The following is a 13,438-nucleotide window of genomic DNA, read 5'->3' as shown; positions in this document are numbered from 1 at the left end:
GTTCCAATATCATTTTCACCAAAAGAGCTTTCAACCATTTTAAAAACACTTTTAAACGAACTTTTATATGGTAGTTAGAAGCTTTGAGTCCTAACATATGAGTCTATTGAGTTTAATTCCTATAAAATGTGTAATTGTATCTATTAAACTCATTTCACTGCATCAACAACATTTTTAGTCAAACTCAGATAGTCCAATTTTTTAAATTTTTATTTATGAGAATCAAACTCACACAAAGCGTTGTCGGAAGGTGAAATATGAATCACGAGTCACGCCATATTCAACCTAGCCAAAAATTAATGATTGATCGTAAGATCCATGAAAGCTAAAAATTAAATGCAATATATGAATACCAATGCAAGCAGCTAGAAATCGATGTATTACCGTTGGGGGAGAATTTATAGACCGGATTAAAAGAAAAATAGAAATACGAAGGAGATTTTCTCAAAATAATTAATTATTGAAATATAAAATGACTATTTCACCCTGTTAGACTTTTGTTACGTAATAGTAAGTACAAATTCATGCAATTTCCATACTTTGGGAAATTTTACACTCCAATAACATGCAAGTATACTATCAACAGCTACCAAACCGAATGCCAATATCAGTCCCCATTTCTTCGTTGCTGGATTGATTAAAAGAAAAATTAATGAAAAGAGCTTGAAAACTTTGAGTTTTAATAATAAGGACAAAATAAAGGATAAAATGAATAGTACTATGATTGACTTTTTAGTGTAAAAATGTAATTTTTCGTTAAAATTCTCTTGATTAAACCCTACAAGGTAGACAATAAAATTATAAGTCGGTGCTGAACAACTAAGTCTGACCAAGAAATGTTGTGTAGCGTGTTTGCTTTTGTATTTTGAAAGTTGAAACAAAGGAACTTGTCACCATGTTCGCATCAGCTACTTGGAAAAAGAGAGAAAAGAAAGATATTCGATCTACCACCAACCTCAACTAGCTAGGGGGCTCAAGGTTTTTATATTGGGTAAATTGTGGAAGACATCAAGGCGTTCATTCCATCAGTCATTGAAGTGTCTTTGACCTATATCTGCCGTCAAGCCAATGGTGTGGCTCACAGGCTTGCTCGTTTTGGCCTCTCTGTGGAGCACTCTTGTGAGTGGTTGGAGTACCCTCCTAGCATTATCACTGATGCGCTCGTTGAGGATTGTTCCTCACCCTAAGGGGCTCTTTTTGTAATGTTTCACTGTAATTGCTTTTGTTATGAATGAAAATTCCCATCGTTTCCCTACAAAAAAAAAAAAGGTTTTAAAAATATCTGATCATATTTCACACAATTCAAATTTGAGGGAAAAAAAGAAGAAAATTACTATTAACACGTTATGAAGTTTATCGAGTTTTCACAAAACACCCTCACGTTTAAGATATTACTCTAACACCCGCTCAAGTTTTAATTACTTTCACATAACCGCTTGAGTCAAAATTCTGCTAATAAATTAACAACTTTACCCTTATATCTAATTACTTAAACAATAAAGAAATATATTAGAAAAAAAAATTAAAAATTTAAACATTCAAAGAGTAATTATAATATTGACACCAGTTTTGTGAAAACTCTATATACCTGATAGAAGGTTTTCACAAAATTGTTCATATACATTACAATTACCCTTTGAATTGGTCAAGTAAGAAAAAAAATAGCGCTTTATAGGGTCATAGGTAGTTGACAAAGATTATTTGTTTATCCACAAGATTCAAATCCTATGTCATCCTTAATAGTTAATTTGGTCTTCTAATCTTTTTCTTATGATTTTCTTCACACCATTGAAAATTGTTCCTTGTTTTCTGTGGTGATTTGTACTTTATTAGGAAAGGGAAAGAACACATATTGATTGGATGATTTGGTGCTTGCCAAAGTATCCAAAAGACCATATGCTCCATCATTGACATACAAGCATATTGAAACAAGAATCAATTGGTGGCTTGGATCCCCCGGGCCCTTTCTGTCAATTTCATTTTTTTTTTTTTTGTCTTTTAGTCAGCGGATGAGAATGTGAGTTATAAATTTAAAGAGCTCTCACTTTTTCGAATATGTTCTAATTTGCCATTATTCCAATTCCCTGGAATATTTGAGTTTTTGGTACTTTTAATCTCAACCTTCTCAAGCTTATCATCATAATCTGATAATAGTATTGGGATTGATCATGAGAATATGTATTCATTTTTGCAATAAAGTTATTTGAATTTGACATTATAAATCACGTTTTAACACGAATAATGTGTTATTTTTTTCAATTCTAAATCGCCAAAAGAAAAAAAAAATTAATGTGTCAAAATCACTTTTCTACAATAAATCATAAATTGTTCGAGCAAATCAAAACTAACTATGTGTGGTAGTGCAGCCATGTTACGCTACTACAAAGTTGTTCTTTATAGAACAAATGCATGGGCCATGGGTTGGTAATGGTTATGTTTGTTGTATTTGTGTCATATATGTTATTTTAACAGATCGTATCGTGTCAAAATCGTTATTTTAATAGTTTATTAACAGATGACTTGATAACGACCTGATTTATTAACGAGTTGTGTCGTGCTGTTTCTTGTTGGGTTAACAAGTCATGCAAAAAATTGTCATGCCTAATATTTAGATCTGACAAATGATAATGGGTGGCCCGATAACGATCGACTCTTTAATTGTTTTTAACAGGTGATTAAATGACGACCTAACTCATTAATAGGTTGGCCCAAAATCTGTTACTTTCGTGTCGAGTTAATGAGTCGTGCAATAAATTATCAGGTTCCATGTTTATGACTGACAATTATAGAACAAATTCAAATGCAATGGGTCCCATTTGAACACTTTTTCCATGTAAATTTGGAGCTGCATATATAATCACCTAATTAACTAAAATGGCATTTTACATAATTAGCCTAGGATTCATCCCCTTTGGGAAGACGATGTATATGAATATATGATTGTCTTCTTCATACATTTTGAGAAGTACTTCTCAGATTGTGTGAAGCTGTGGGAATTTACCAACTATGGAAAGTGGTCTAAGTAGGAACCAAATTATAGTTCTTGCCTAACCAAACATGTAGCACCAATTGTACACCACACAACCATATGAATCTTTTATTGAATTTGGAAAAAAGTACAAAAAGAAACAAAATGTTAGGAATGTGGGTCATTCTTATTCCTATGTTTCAGTTATTTATAATTGGATCAAACATATAATTAGAAACGGAAAACAACCGTTACTTCGTGTTAAAATACAGGTTAAAACTAATAGTTTAGGGTTCTTTTGCATCTAAAGGAAAGTTTGTGTTGAAGAACATATGTTATATGTCAGTGTTATTCACGTTTCTATCTCAATTAAAAGAGCAAAAAAAACAAAAACAAACAGTTTATCCCGTGTTGTAACACATGTTAAAGAATACAGACTAAACGGTACTGTTGTTCACATTTATGCCTCAATTAATACAGCCAAAAAAATAGAAACTAGCTGTTTTCTCGTGTCTCACCGCATGTTAAAACTGATACAACAATTCTGTTGTGCATCAATGATTGTTAAAACTAATAGTTTTGTGTTCTTTTATGCTTAGAGTAAAACTTGTGTTAAAGAATACAAACTAAATGTCAATGCTATTCACGTTTCTCCCTCGATTAATAGAACCAGAAACATAAAACAATAGTTATCTCATGTCTCACTACGTGTTAAAACTGATACAACAACTATCTCGTGAATCAATATATGTTAAAACTGATAGTTTTGTGTTCTTTCATGTCTAAAGGAAAGCTTGTATTAAAGAATACAAACTACATGTCAGTGCTATTTACATTTCTCCCTCAATTAACAGTGACAACAAAAAACAACAGTTATATCGCGTCACAATCCATGTTAAAACTGATAATTTTTGTGTTCTTTTGCATCTAAAATAAACTATGTATTAAAAAATACAAACTAAACGTTAGTGTCCTTCACGTTTTCTGCCTCAATTCACATAACAACAAACAAAAAAACAACAATTATCTCATGTCTCAGTGGATGCTAAAACTGATAATTTTGTGTTCTTTTTGCATCCATAGAAAAATTTGAACTAAAATTACGAACCAAAATGTTAAGGTTAATCATACTTCTCCATTAATTTAAAAATAATAATAATTAGGATACAATCATATCTCATGTCAATAACACATGTTGGACAAAGAGTCCCATTGTCCCTCTTTCAAATAAATGTAAAAACATTTCGTTTGAGAGGTTTGCTAAATGTCCTTTCACCCCGTAAACCTTCATGATATTTCCAACCTTAATCTGGTTTAATTTAAGGAGTTTTAATGTAACATTTTCGGTACTGTTCACTTTTAACGAAAAATCATATTTTTACCTTTCTCGGTTACTATTCACTACACATTTATATATCAATTTTTCATTAAAACTAAAATTTTTTACTTTTTTTTGAACTTTTTATTAATTTTTCTTTTAATTTAATGTGGTTTAGGAGGAGTTGAATTCTTTGAATTAAACATCACCAATATTTAATTAAACAAGAAATCGAAATTAATATGTTTTATTATTCCGTATAAATATGCAAATGAAATTGAAGTAGAAAATACCTTCTCCTCTCTCTCTCTTGTTAGACTGCTCTCTTTCTCTCCTCGATAGGCAGTTTCTCAAGAACTCCAGAGGGATTTTCCCTCTATTTCCAGGAAGGAAAATATCAACGATGCATTAAATATTGCTGCAAAGCAGAGACCGACCTCGATAGCGTGGCCAGGCTCCTTCTGAGTATTTGTTGCTGAACTCACTTCGGCTCATTGCCAAATAAAAGTGAGTCGGTCACTGCTCCCATCACCACAAGCACACACATTGGTTTTCGTTTTGATCCGCACTGCCATTGGAATTTTTACTCAACAAATATTGGGTTTTGCTTCTTTTGCCATTGCAATTTCTGGGTAATCGTTTGTTTGTTTTTTGTTCTTTTATGATTCGTGCTTTATTGTAGCGGTTTGCTCTGGCAATCCTTGTTAGATCCACAGGGTGTGTTTGAACAGATTCTTGAGCCTGTTTTGTGATGATTTTGTTTTCTGGGCATGTTTTGTTTGGGATTCTGTTATGCGGGTGATCCTTAATTTAAGCTTTTGTGATGGAGGATGTTGTTTGGATCCTGTGTTTTTCAGAAGAGTGCAAAAATATGATCTTTGTGTTTAAAGTTTGAGTTTTTGCTTATGAGAGTTTTGGTGTAGTTCTTAAAACTCATGTAGCATGCCTTGTTCATTGGAGTCTTCAGTTCCTATGGTTACATCCCACAACAAGGAATATTGTGGTTGTAGCAAGTTTAACGAAAATTCTTGGTTCTAAGACTCACTGCAGTAATTCTCACCATGCGAATAGCCGTGTGATACAGACGTTTGTCAGTGCCTTCTTGGTTCATTAATTAGAGGCATTCAAAACCCTGAGTTCCTTCAAATGTCTCTTGGTGCAAGTCACATCTTGCTAATGCTTAATTATTGCAATTCCTTAACTTTCATATGCCTTTTTCAAATATCTTAATTTACATCTGAAGTGCCAACACAATCGGCATCCAGGTGTGCGTCCACATGTGCGTGTGTGTCTTTGAGTAACTAGAAGAAGAGGCATTCTGGTTATGAAGAAGATTGTGGTGGTCACCTGCGATTTTAATTGTTACACTTTGCCTCTTATGCTTGCACGATGCACACTTGAGTTCTTTAGTTTTCTCATTTTTGTCAATTGTAAATCTCTTTACCTTTCTTTTTTCCTTTTGCCAACTAGAGGAAGCCAACATAGAAGTAATGGCTCAAGATATGTCTGGTGCTGATTCACACCAAAGACGGCAAGGCCTTTTAAAAGATCAAGTTCGATTGGTTAAGAGAAAGGATTCTTCTCATAACGAGATTGCACCAATCCAAAGTCCTTTGTCATTTGAGAAGGGTTTCTTTATAGTAATCCGTGCATGCCAGTTGTTGGCTCAAAAGAATGAAGGAATAGTATTGGTAGGAGTTGCTGGTCCTTCTGGGGCTGGAAAGACTATATTTACAGAAAAGATAGTCAACTTTATGCCCAGCGTTGCTGTCATATCAATGGACAACTACAATGATGCCAGTCGGATTGTCGATGGCAACTTTGATGGTAAATCATTACCTCACTTAGTTTTCTCTTGTTTTGAAGCTTTAATATATATGTTTTCTGAGGAAGTACAACAATGAACACATACTTATGGTGCACAATGTTTTTGGTTATATAATTATTAGTGTTTCTTTTTATTTCTTCTTATATTTTTATATAAAACAGATCCACGCTTGACAGACTACGATACATTGCTCCAGAATGTCAATGATTTAAAAGCAGGGAAGCCGGTTGAGGTTCCAGTTTATGACTTCAAGTCTAGTTCCCGCACAGGATACAGGTTGAATACCTTTCCTGCATAGATTAGCATATCCTTGGATTTCTTTGACAAAGCTTTTGAATTATAGTATCACAGGGAAGATATGCCTTTTCATTTGTTACTCTTTGTTTTCATTGCAAGTATTGTGCGGTGATGTTCTGAGTGTTTAATTGTTGGTCATGGATGTAGTGAATTGTGAATACTTTTGTGCTTATTGTACGTGGGAATATGAAGAAACAACCATCTTAAGAAGATATCACTTTTCGTTTGGAGAATCATACCCTATATGTATTTTAGTTTAGAGCCTTTCTATGCTTCCTGTTGAAAACTTGAATTTTCATTTTGGCCCTTTGTTTCATAAGTCAGGCCATTTTTTTTTATATTTTTTTGAATAACTGTTGGTTATTTTTTTTTATAATTAATAAATTAATAGTTTCTATGGTCTAGAGGTCACACTTGGTGCGATGGCAAGTGCCTTCGCCCATGAGCGGTAGGTCTCGGGTTCGAGACTTGGGAGCAGCCTCTCCATAAATGGGGGTAAGGCTAGCCGACATTCACCTCTCCCAGACCCTGCGTAAAGCGGGAGCCTTGTGCACTGGGTACAACCTTTTTTAATAGTTTCTATGGTCTACAACTTCACCTTTCACGCTTCCTGGGTGCTTTGGATAGTACCTATATAAATTATTCATCAAAGAGATTGTAGTTTGTACATCTTATCATATATGTTTTTGGTGTTGCTTAAATCTTATCTTGTAGAATGTACTGGTGACAGGACAGTTGAAGTCCCAAGCTCCCGTATTGTGATCATTGAGGGCATCTATGCTTTGAGTGAAAAGTTGCGACCTTATCTGGATCTACGAGTATCAGTCACAGGCGGTGTTCACTTTGACCTTGTCAAAAGGGTTTTACGGGACATACAAAGAGCTGGCCAAGAACCAGAAGAAATAATACATCAAATATCTGAAACTGTACTTTTCTAACCCTCCTTTATATCATTAAGCACTTGATAAGTTGATGCTTTTCCAGATGTCTGAACTCTTTTGTCTACAGGTATATCCAATGTACAAGGCATTTATTGAGCCAGACCTTCAAACAGCACATATAAAAATTATCAACAAATTTAACCCATTTACTGGATTCCAGAGTCCCACTTACATTTTGAAGGTTAATATCCTTTCCATTTTCAATTATTCTGCTGCGTTGATATTAGTTTCTAACCTAAGTTTTTCCATCTTCATTTAAATTGACAATTGAGTGTTTCCTTTTATTGCAGTCAGCAAAGAACTTGTCTGCGGATCAAATTAAGGCTGTGTTTTCTGAAGATCACACAGAAGCAAAGGAGGAGACGTATGATATATACCTTCTACCACCTGGTGAAGATCTCGAAGCTTGCCAATCATATCTGAGGATGCGGGATAAAGATGGGAAATATAGTCTAATGTTTGAGGTTTGCCTTCAAAACTTGTTTCTGTATTTTGTTTGAGATGTGACAGATTGTATAGGACTTAGGATTAAATTTGAATTTAGCTGAAATGTCAAAAGATTCCCAAGCACTTGTGAGTTGTGACTTCAGAAAATGTCTTTGCATGGACTTACATAATCAGACAGTGTACTGCATATTTCAGGAATGGGTGACAGATAATCCATTTGTTATATCACCAAGAATAACTTTTGAGGTCAGCGTGCGTCTTCTTGGTGGACTAATGGCCTTGGGTTACACCATTGCAACTATCCTTAAAAGGAGCAGCCATGTATTCTCCAACGATGGAGTGTGTGTAAAAATTGATTGGTTAGAGCAATTAAATCGTCGATATATTCAGGTACTGGGATTTTCTGTTTAGTGTTTACTGAAGTTAAGAACCACTTAATGCTTAGATGCTTCATGAATTTTGTATGTCCTTCAATATGGACACTCGCTCATCTCATTTTTTTCTCTTGATTGCATGAATGAATGAATGATTATGGGCTGATTAAGTGGATACCTTTTTGTTCTTCTTTTGTACATTTCTGACCGCATCCGTTATTGTTCATTTTTTTATTTTTAAAACTCTTATTTGTAGTTTATTTGGTAACTCATGTATATCTAAGTTTCTCTGCTTATTGACCAAAAGGTGCAAGGAAAAGATCGGGTAGTTGTAAGATGTGTTGCCGAGCAGCTTGGCTTGGAAGGTTCATACATTCCTCGTACGTACATTGAACAGATTCAACTGGAAAAGCTTGTAAATGAGGTCATGGTATGATAACTACATCTTATCCTCTCTGTGTACTGAGTATCCGGCTATGATAAAACTTCAAATTGTATAATGCCTTATCTTCCATCTGTATTCTTGATCTGATCATCTTGCAGGCTTTGCCAGATGATTTGAAGACGAGGCTTAGCCTAGATGAGGACCTTGTTTCAAGCCCCAAAGAAGCACTTTCCAGAGCCTCTGCAGATAGAGTTGCCATGAGAATTAAGAACCTCAAGAGGTATGATTCTTTTGTAATCCATGTCTGGTTTAGTTCTTTGTGCAACTCGGAGTTTAGATGTGTGGCCAGTGCACCATACTGAGCACATAGAAAGCCAAATCTGGCTGGTTCTTCCGTTTGAGATTTGCCATCTGAGAATTGGGTCTATATTTTGTTCTATCCATATAACATTGTTCTCAACTGACCTGGCAAAGCATTTATCTCAACTGTTCAGAAGGACATCATTAAGCATAAACTCTGCCTTTTTGTTCATTTTCAATTCGAACGTTGCTGGCTGCCTTAAACTTAATGTGACCTGAATTCATTTGACAGTGGTATGTCGCAGTCATATACAAGCCAACGGGACAAAAGTACATCTAAGCTTACCGGGTATTCTTCCAACAGTCAAAGGTTTGATGAGAGAAACACAGAGTCATCAGCAACGCTAGAAAGCCAGGTAGAGTAACGCTTCTTAGTTCTTATCTGCTATTGGCAATTGGAGCCCCAGCAAGTAAACATGGTCACTCATCATTATTGCTTTTTCCTTCTCATTGCTATAGCACGGAGTAGCTACTCAGCTTTCAGAACAAATGTCTTCGCTGAATGATAGAATGGATGACTTTACAAATCGAATCGAAGAGCTGAATTCCAAGCTGACCATGAAGAACTCTCCTAGCCAACACAACATGGCTCTTCAAGCTGAAAACTGCAATGGCTCCGTTCCCACTTCTTATTTCATCTCTGGCTTAGGCAACGGTTCGTTAACTGGGGCAATAATGCCTAATTCCTCCTCTTCCTCACAGGTGAATAAGGAGTCTTCAGTGGTGGAAGAGGTACTTTCATACTCCTTTGCCTCCTATCGAAATTCGGACAGTTCATAATTCTGGGGATTAACAAATAACAAGACGCGTATAAGCAGTAATGAAGCACATGATGATAATTTTTCCTTCTTGACTGGTTCATTTATCTTCTTATTTCGCCTTCTCATTTGTCCTCGGTATTCTATCAGATGTCAAGCGTTGCACGCGGACAACGTCAAATCATGCATCAGTTAGACAATCTCAGCAATCTTCTCCGGGATAGCATGGGAGAGAGGCCTCGTCCGGTAAAAACTAACAGCAGGAAGAACATCGTAGCCCAACCCGAACCCTTGACGGTTCCTCTTGCAGTAACGCTTGCAGTTGGCGTTCTAGGGGTGATCATATACAAGGGTATCCTAACTAGGAACTGATGCTGTTCCAAAATTTTATCAGACTCATCAACTTTCACTTTAATTTGCTTAACCTCGTTTTCGTCCCTCTTATGTTTGTTGCGGTTCTACCCTTCTGGTCGGGAGAGACAACATATAGAGATGCAAAGCATAAGCTATCTAGCTTTCTGATCTCTGAGACTGAGAGTTTGTAGAGAAGGGTGCCTTTGGCAGTTTTGAAGTTTTGTGGGGCTACTTTGAAATTTGCTAATTTTAACATATCTAAGGCAGATATTGAAATAGATAAAATCTCACAGTTGATCAATCTCAGTGTTTAACTTTCGTCTTTTACTCTTAGTGTAGATGATATCTTTTGTTCAACAGAAGAAAAAAAAAAAAACTTTCGTCTTGTACAATTATTAATAAATTCTTTTGAGCTTTTAGATCCGGTTCTAATTTCGACTTGTGGAATTAATTATTGACATTTCAAAACAAAATACCGTGCACAATTTTGTTCTTCGTATATTTATGAGTGCATTAAAACTCAATCCATTCTTGATATTTGAGAAACTTTTCAATTTGGTCCCTCGCGTTAAAACTGGAAAACTGTTACCGTCATTTTTCATTAAAGAATTTGATTCCTTTACGAATGACATGCGTGATTATCACGCATCTAATTACATGTCACGAGAGATCAAACATAACAGGTGATTTTTATTTTTATTTTTCACAATATTATTTTAATCATCTGAATTAAATAAATTAAATGAAAATTACATCGTATCAAATATGTGAAAAATAATGTAAACTCTTTAGATCTCTTTCTCCTAATCAATCAAGTTCGGGAATTCCGGTCGTTGAAATTTGATTCAACGGCTAAAGTTATTATAACTTTTAAAGTGGACCCCTATTTGTAACCGTTAGATCAAATTTCAATAGCCTAAAACCCTGAATTTGGTGGATAACAAGGAATGGATACTCTAAAACCCAAAATAATAAAAAGGAAAAAAAAAGAAAAACCCAAACTTGAACAGCAACTGGGCAACTAGCCGCGGATTTCTGTGCGCGCTGCTGATAGAAAAGGAACTCGGAAATGAGAAATGATCCGAGCTCGAAACCCGAAAGTCTAAACTGAATCCCCAGATACATACACTCCAAACCTCGTCTCTCCTTCATATCCTTCTCCCCAGGTATCTGACACTTCTCCTTTTCTTATATATTCATGTATTTTCTGATATAAATTGGTTTTTTTTCTTTTTCCCTTGTGTGAATTGCTTTCATTGTTTCTCTATTCCAAAGATCTGATCCGTGACTTTATTGGGTTTGTTTGGATTTTTGAGAAACTTGATTGATTGATTGATTGATTTGGTTTGGTTTAATGGAAATTGACAAGGAAAAAAAAGCCACAGAAAGCAATGTTCTTTGTCGATATGCTTTCTGAACGCTGATTAAATTAACTCTAATGGTGAAAATCTGTAAATTTCAGAGTTGAATTTTTTTTTTCCTGTTCTGTTCTTCATAAGCAAATCGAACATATGCCGGAAATTCGTGGGTTTTGCTCAGGTTTTGATCTTGTTGTGAACATTTGGAGTTTAGGGTGAATAATTTATTGTGGCATTTTAGTTTCTGTAGAGCCCTTCAATTACTGACTGGTTTTGTTACATTGCTTTGTAGTCGATTGAGTTCAAATATACGAATGGGAGATTTTTCGGGTTGTGATTTGATAAGCAATTTGCCTCAGAGCATTATAGAGAGCATTCTTACGCGTCTCCCGATCAGAGACGCTGTAAGAACTAGCTGCTTATCAAGGAAGTGGAGATACAAATGGACTACCATCACTCATCTTTCATTTGACGAAAAATGTGTCACTATATCAAATGACCGAGCTCTTGTTGAGAAAAGCCTCATAGATTTTGTTACTCGAGCTCTCTTTCTTCACCAAGGACCCATTCACAAGTTCCAGCTTTCGACTTCTTATTTGCAGAGCTGCCCGGATATTGATCAATGGATACTTTTCCTTTCGAGGAACGATGTCAAAGAGTTGGTTCTTGAGTTGGGTGAAGGTGAGTGGTTTAGGGTGCCTTCGTGCCTTTTTTACTGTAAAAAGTTGACCCGTCTGGAGCTATTTCGCTGTGAGTTGGATCCGCCTCCTTCTTTTAAAGGATTTTTGTGTTTGAAGAGCCTCAATCTTCATCAGGTTTTGGTTACTCCTGATGCAATCGAAAGTCTTATTTCCAGTTGCCCTCTACTTGAGAGTCTGGCTTTGTCGTACTTTGATAGCTTAGCTCTAAACATCCGTGCTCCAAATCTCAGATACTTGTGTCTTGAAGGCGAATTTAAGGATATCTGTCTTGAAAATACTCCGCTTTTGGTTGCCATGTATATGACTGACGACATTGCTGAGCACTTTGAGCAAAGTTCAAATTGCAATTTTATCAAGTTTCTTGGTGGCATTCCACTTCTTGAGAGGCTTGTTGGGCATATCTACTTTACGAAGGTAACATTTTCTGATGCTTTCGTTTTGTTAATTCTTCCTTTCTTTTAATCTCAAGTAGCAGTAGCATATATACGTTTCTGACATTGATACATTCTTTTGTTTATTTCCTTGTTTCAAGTATTTGAGTATAGGTAATGACCTAGGAATTCTTCCGATTACTTACAATCGTTTAAAGATTATCGAATTATATCAAGTAAGTTTCGAAGATAAGAATGAGATACTAGTTGTTCTTCGCTTGATTTCGAGCGCTCCCAACTTAAAGGAACTTCAAATCTCGGTAAGTTATTGTGAACATGTTGAAAGGTTACCCCTCTTTCTTCTTTTGTTGACCTTTCTATTAGTAGTTTTACATTTCTGTTAATAGTAAGGATTACTGCCACCATAGGGATCTTCAAATGCTTTAGCAGCAATAGAAGCGTCCGACTTGGATTTCTGGGAGAAACAATGCCCTTCTGACTGCACATTCCGAAGGCTTAAAGTTGTGAAGATGACAGATATGTCTGGAGTGCCACATGAGATGGAATTCATCAAATTTTTGTTGAAGAAATCGCCCGTGCTTGAGATGATGAGTGTCATGCCTTGCGCGTATGGTTTGGAAGGACGGATGAAGATGTTGATTGAGTTGGTGAGGTTTAAACGGGCATCTCCTGAAGCAGAAATTATCTTCATCCAAGATTAGTTTGGAGTCAATTTGTTTGTTTGAGAGAGCTGGCCCGTTCAACTGTGTTCTTGACAAATGACAATTTATTGATATTTTTGTCTACAAAATTGGATGATCAAATGGAAAATTTTACAGGGATTCCCTTAGAATTGAAGGCACTGCCGCCAACTGCCGTGGTTGGTAAGATGCAGCAAATACCAAACAGATAAGGGAACTTTAACAAAAGGTTCCCGGTACTGTTCACTTTAGCGGAGATTCCCAAACACACCCTAGA

At 35.7% G+C, this 13,438-nt stretch overlaps 2 protein-coding genes across 4 annotated transcripts; both read left to right on the top strand.

The window, feature by feature from the left end:
* Positions 1–4,577: 4,577 nt before the first annotated feature.
* On the top strand, positions 4,578–10,331 carry LOC103402755 (inorganic pyrophosphatase TTM2-like). 2 transcript variants are annotated; one of them, XM_070815068.1, is made up of 12 exons: positions 4,578–4,793; positions 5,757–6,113; positions 6,276–6,390; positions 7,142–7,337; positions 7,420–7,533; positions 7,643–7,816; positions 7,995–8,189; positions 8,481–8,603; positions 8,717–8,838; positions 9,151–9,274; positions 9,378–9,650; positions 9,827–10,331. In XM_070815068.1, the coding sequence occupies exons 2-12, from the start codon at positions 5,777–5,779 to the stop codon at positions 10,046–10,048; spliced, it is 1,995 nt and encodes a 664-aa protein (XP_070671169.1). In that variant the 5' UTR covers positions 4,578–4,793; positions 5,757–5,776; the 3' UTR covers positions 10,049–10,331. The 2 variants fall into 2 exon arrangements, with proteins under 2 accessions (XP_070671169.1, XP_028951906.2); XM_029096073.2 differs by having other exon boundaries at positions 4,617–4,918.
* A 697-nt stretch (positions 10,332–11,028) lies between these two features.
* LOC103402754 (F-box/FBD/LRR-repeat protein At1g13570-like) lies at positions 11,029–13,302 on the top strand. Of its 2 annotated transcripts, none has more exons than XM_008341509.4 (4): positions 11,029–11,196; positions 11,681–12,503; positions 12,622–12,780; positions 12,889–13,302. In XM_008341509.4, the coding sequence occupies exons 2-4, from the start codon at positions 11,703–11,705 to the stop codon at positions 13,180–13,182; spliced, it is 1,254 nt and encodes a 417-aa protein (XP_008339731.3). In that variant the 5' UTR covers positions 11,029–11,196; positions 11,681–11,702; the 3' UTR covers positions 13,183–13,302. The 2 variants fall into 2 exon arrangements, with proteins under 2 accessions (XP_008339731.3, XP_070671170.1); XM_070815069.1 differs by having other exon boundaries at positions 11,035–11,196; positions 12,868–13,302.
* The last annotated feature ends 136 nt before the right edge of the window (positions 13,303–13,438 follow it).

This window comes from Malus domestica, chromosome 16 (assembly GCF_042453785.1).
Source record: "Malus domestica chromosome 16, GDT2T_hap1".
Classification (NCBI taxonomy): Eukaryota; Viridiplantae; Streptophyta; class Magnoliopsida; order Rosales; family Rosaceae; genus Malus; species Malus domestica.
Note: the sequence above shows the minus strand (reverse complement) of the source record. Positions and strands in the feature narration are given on the sequence as shown.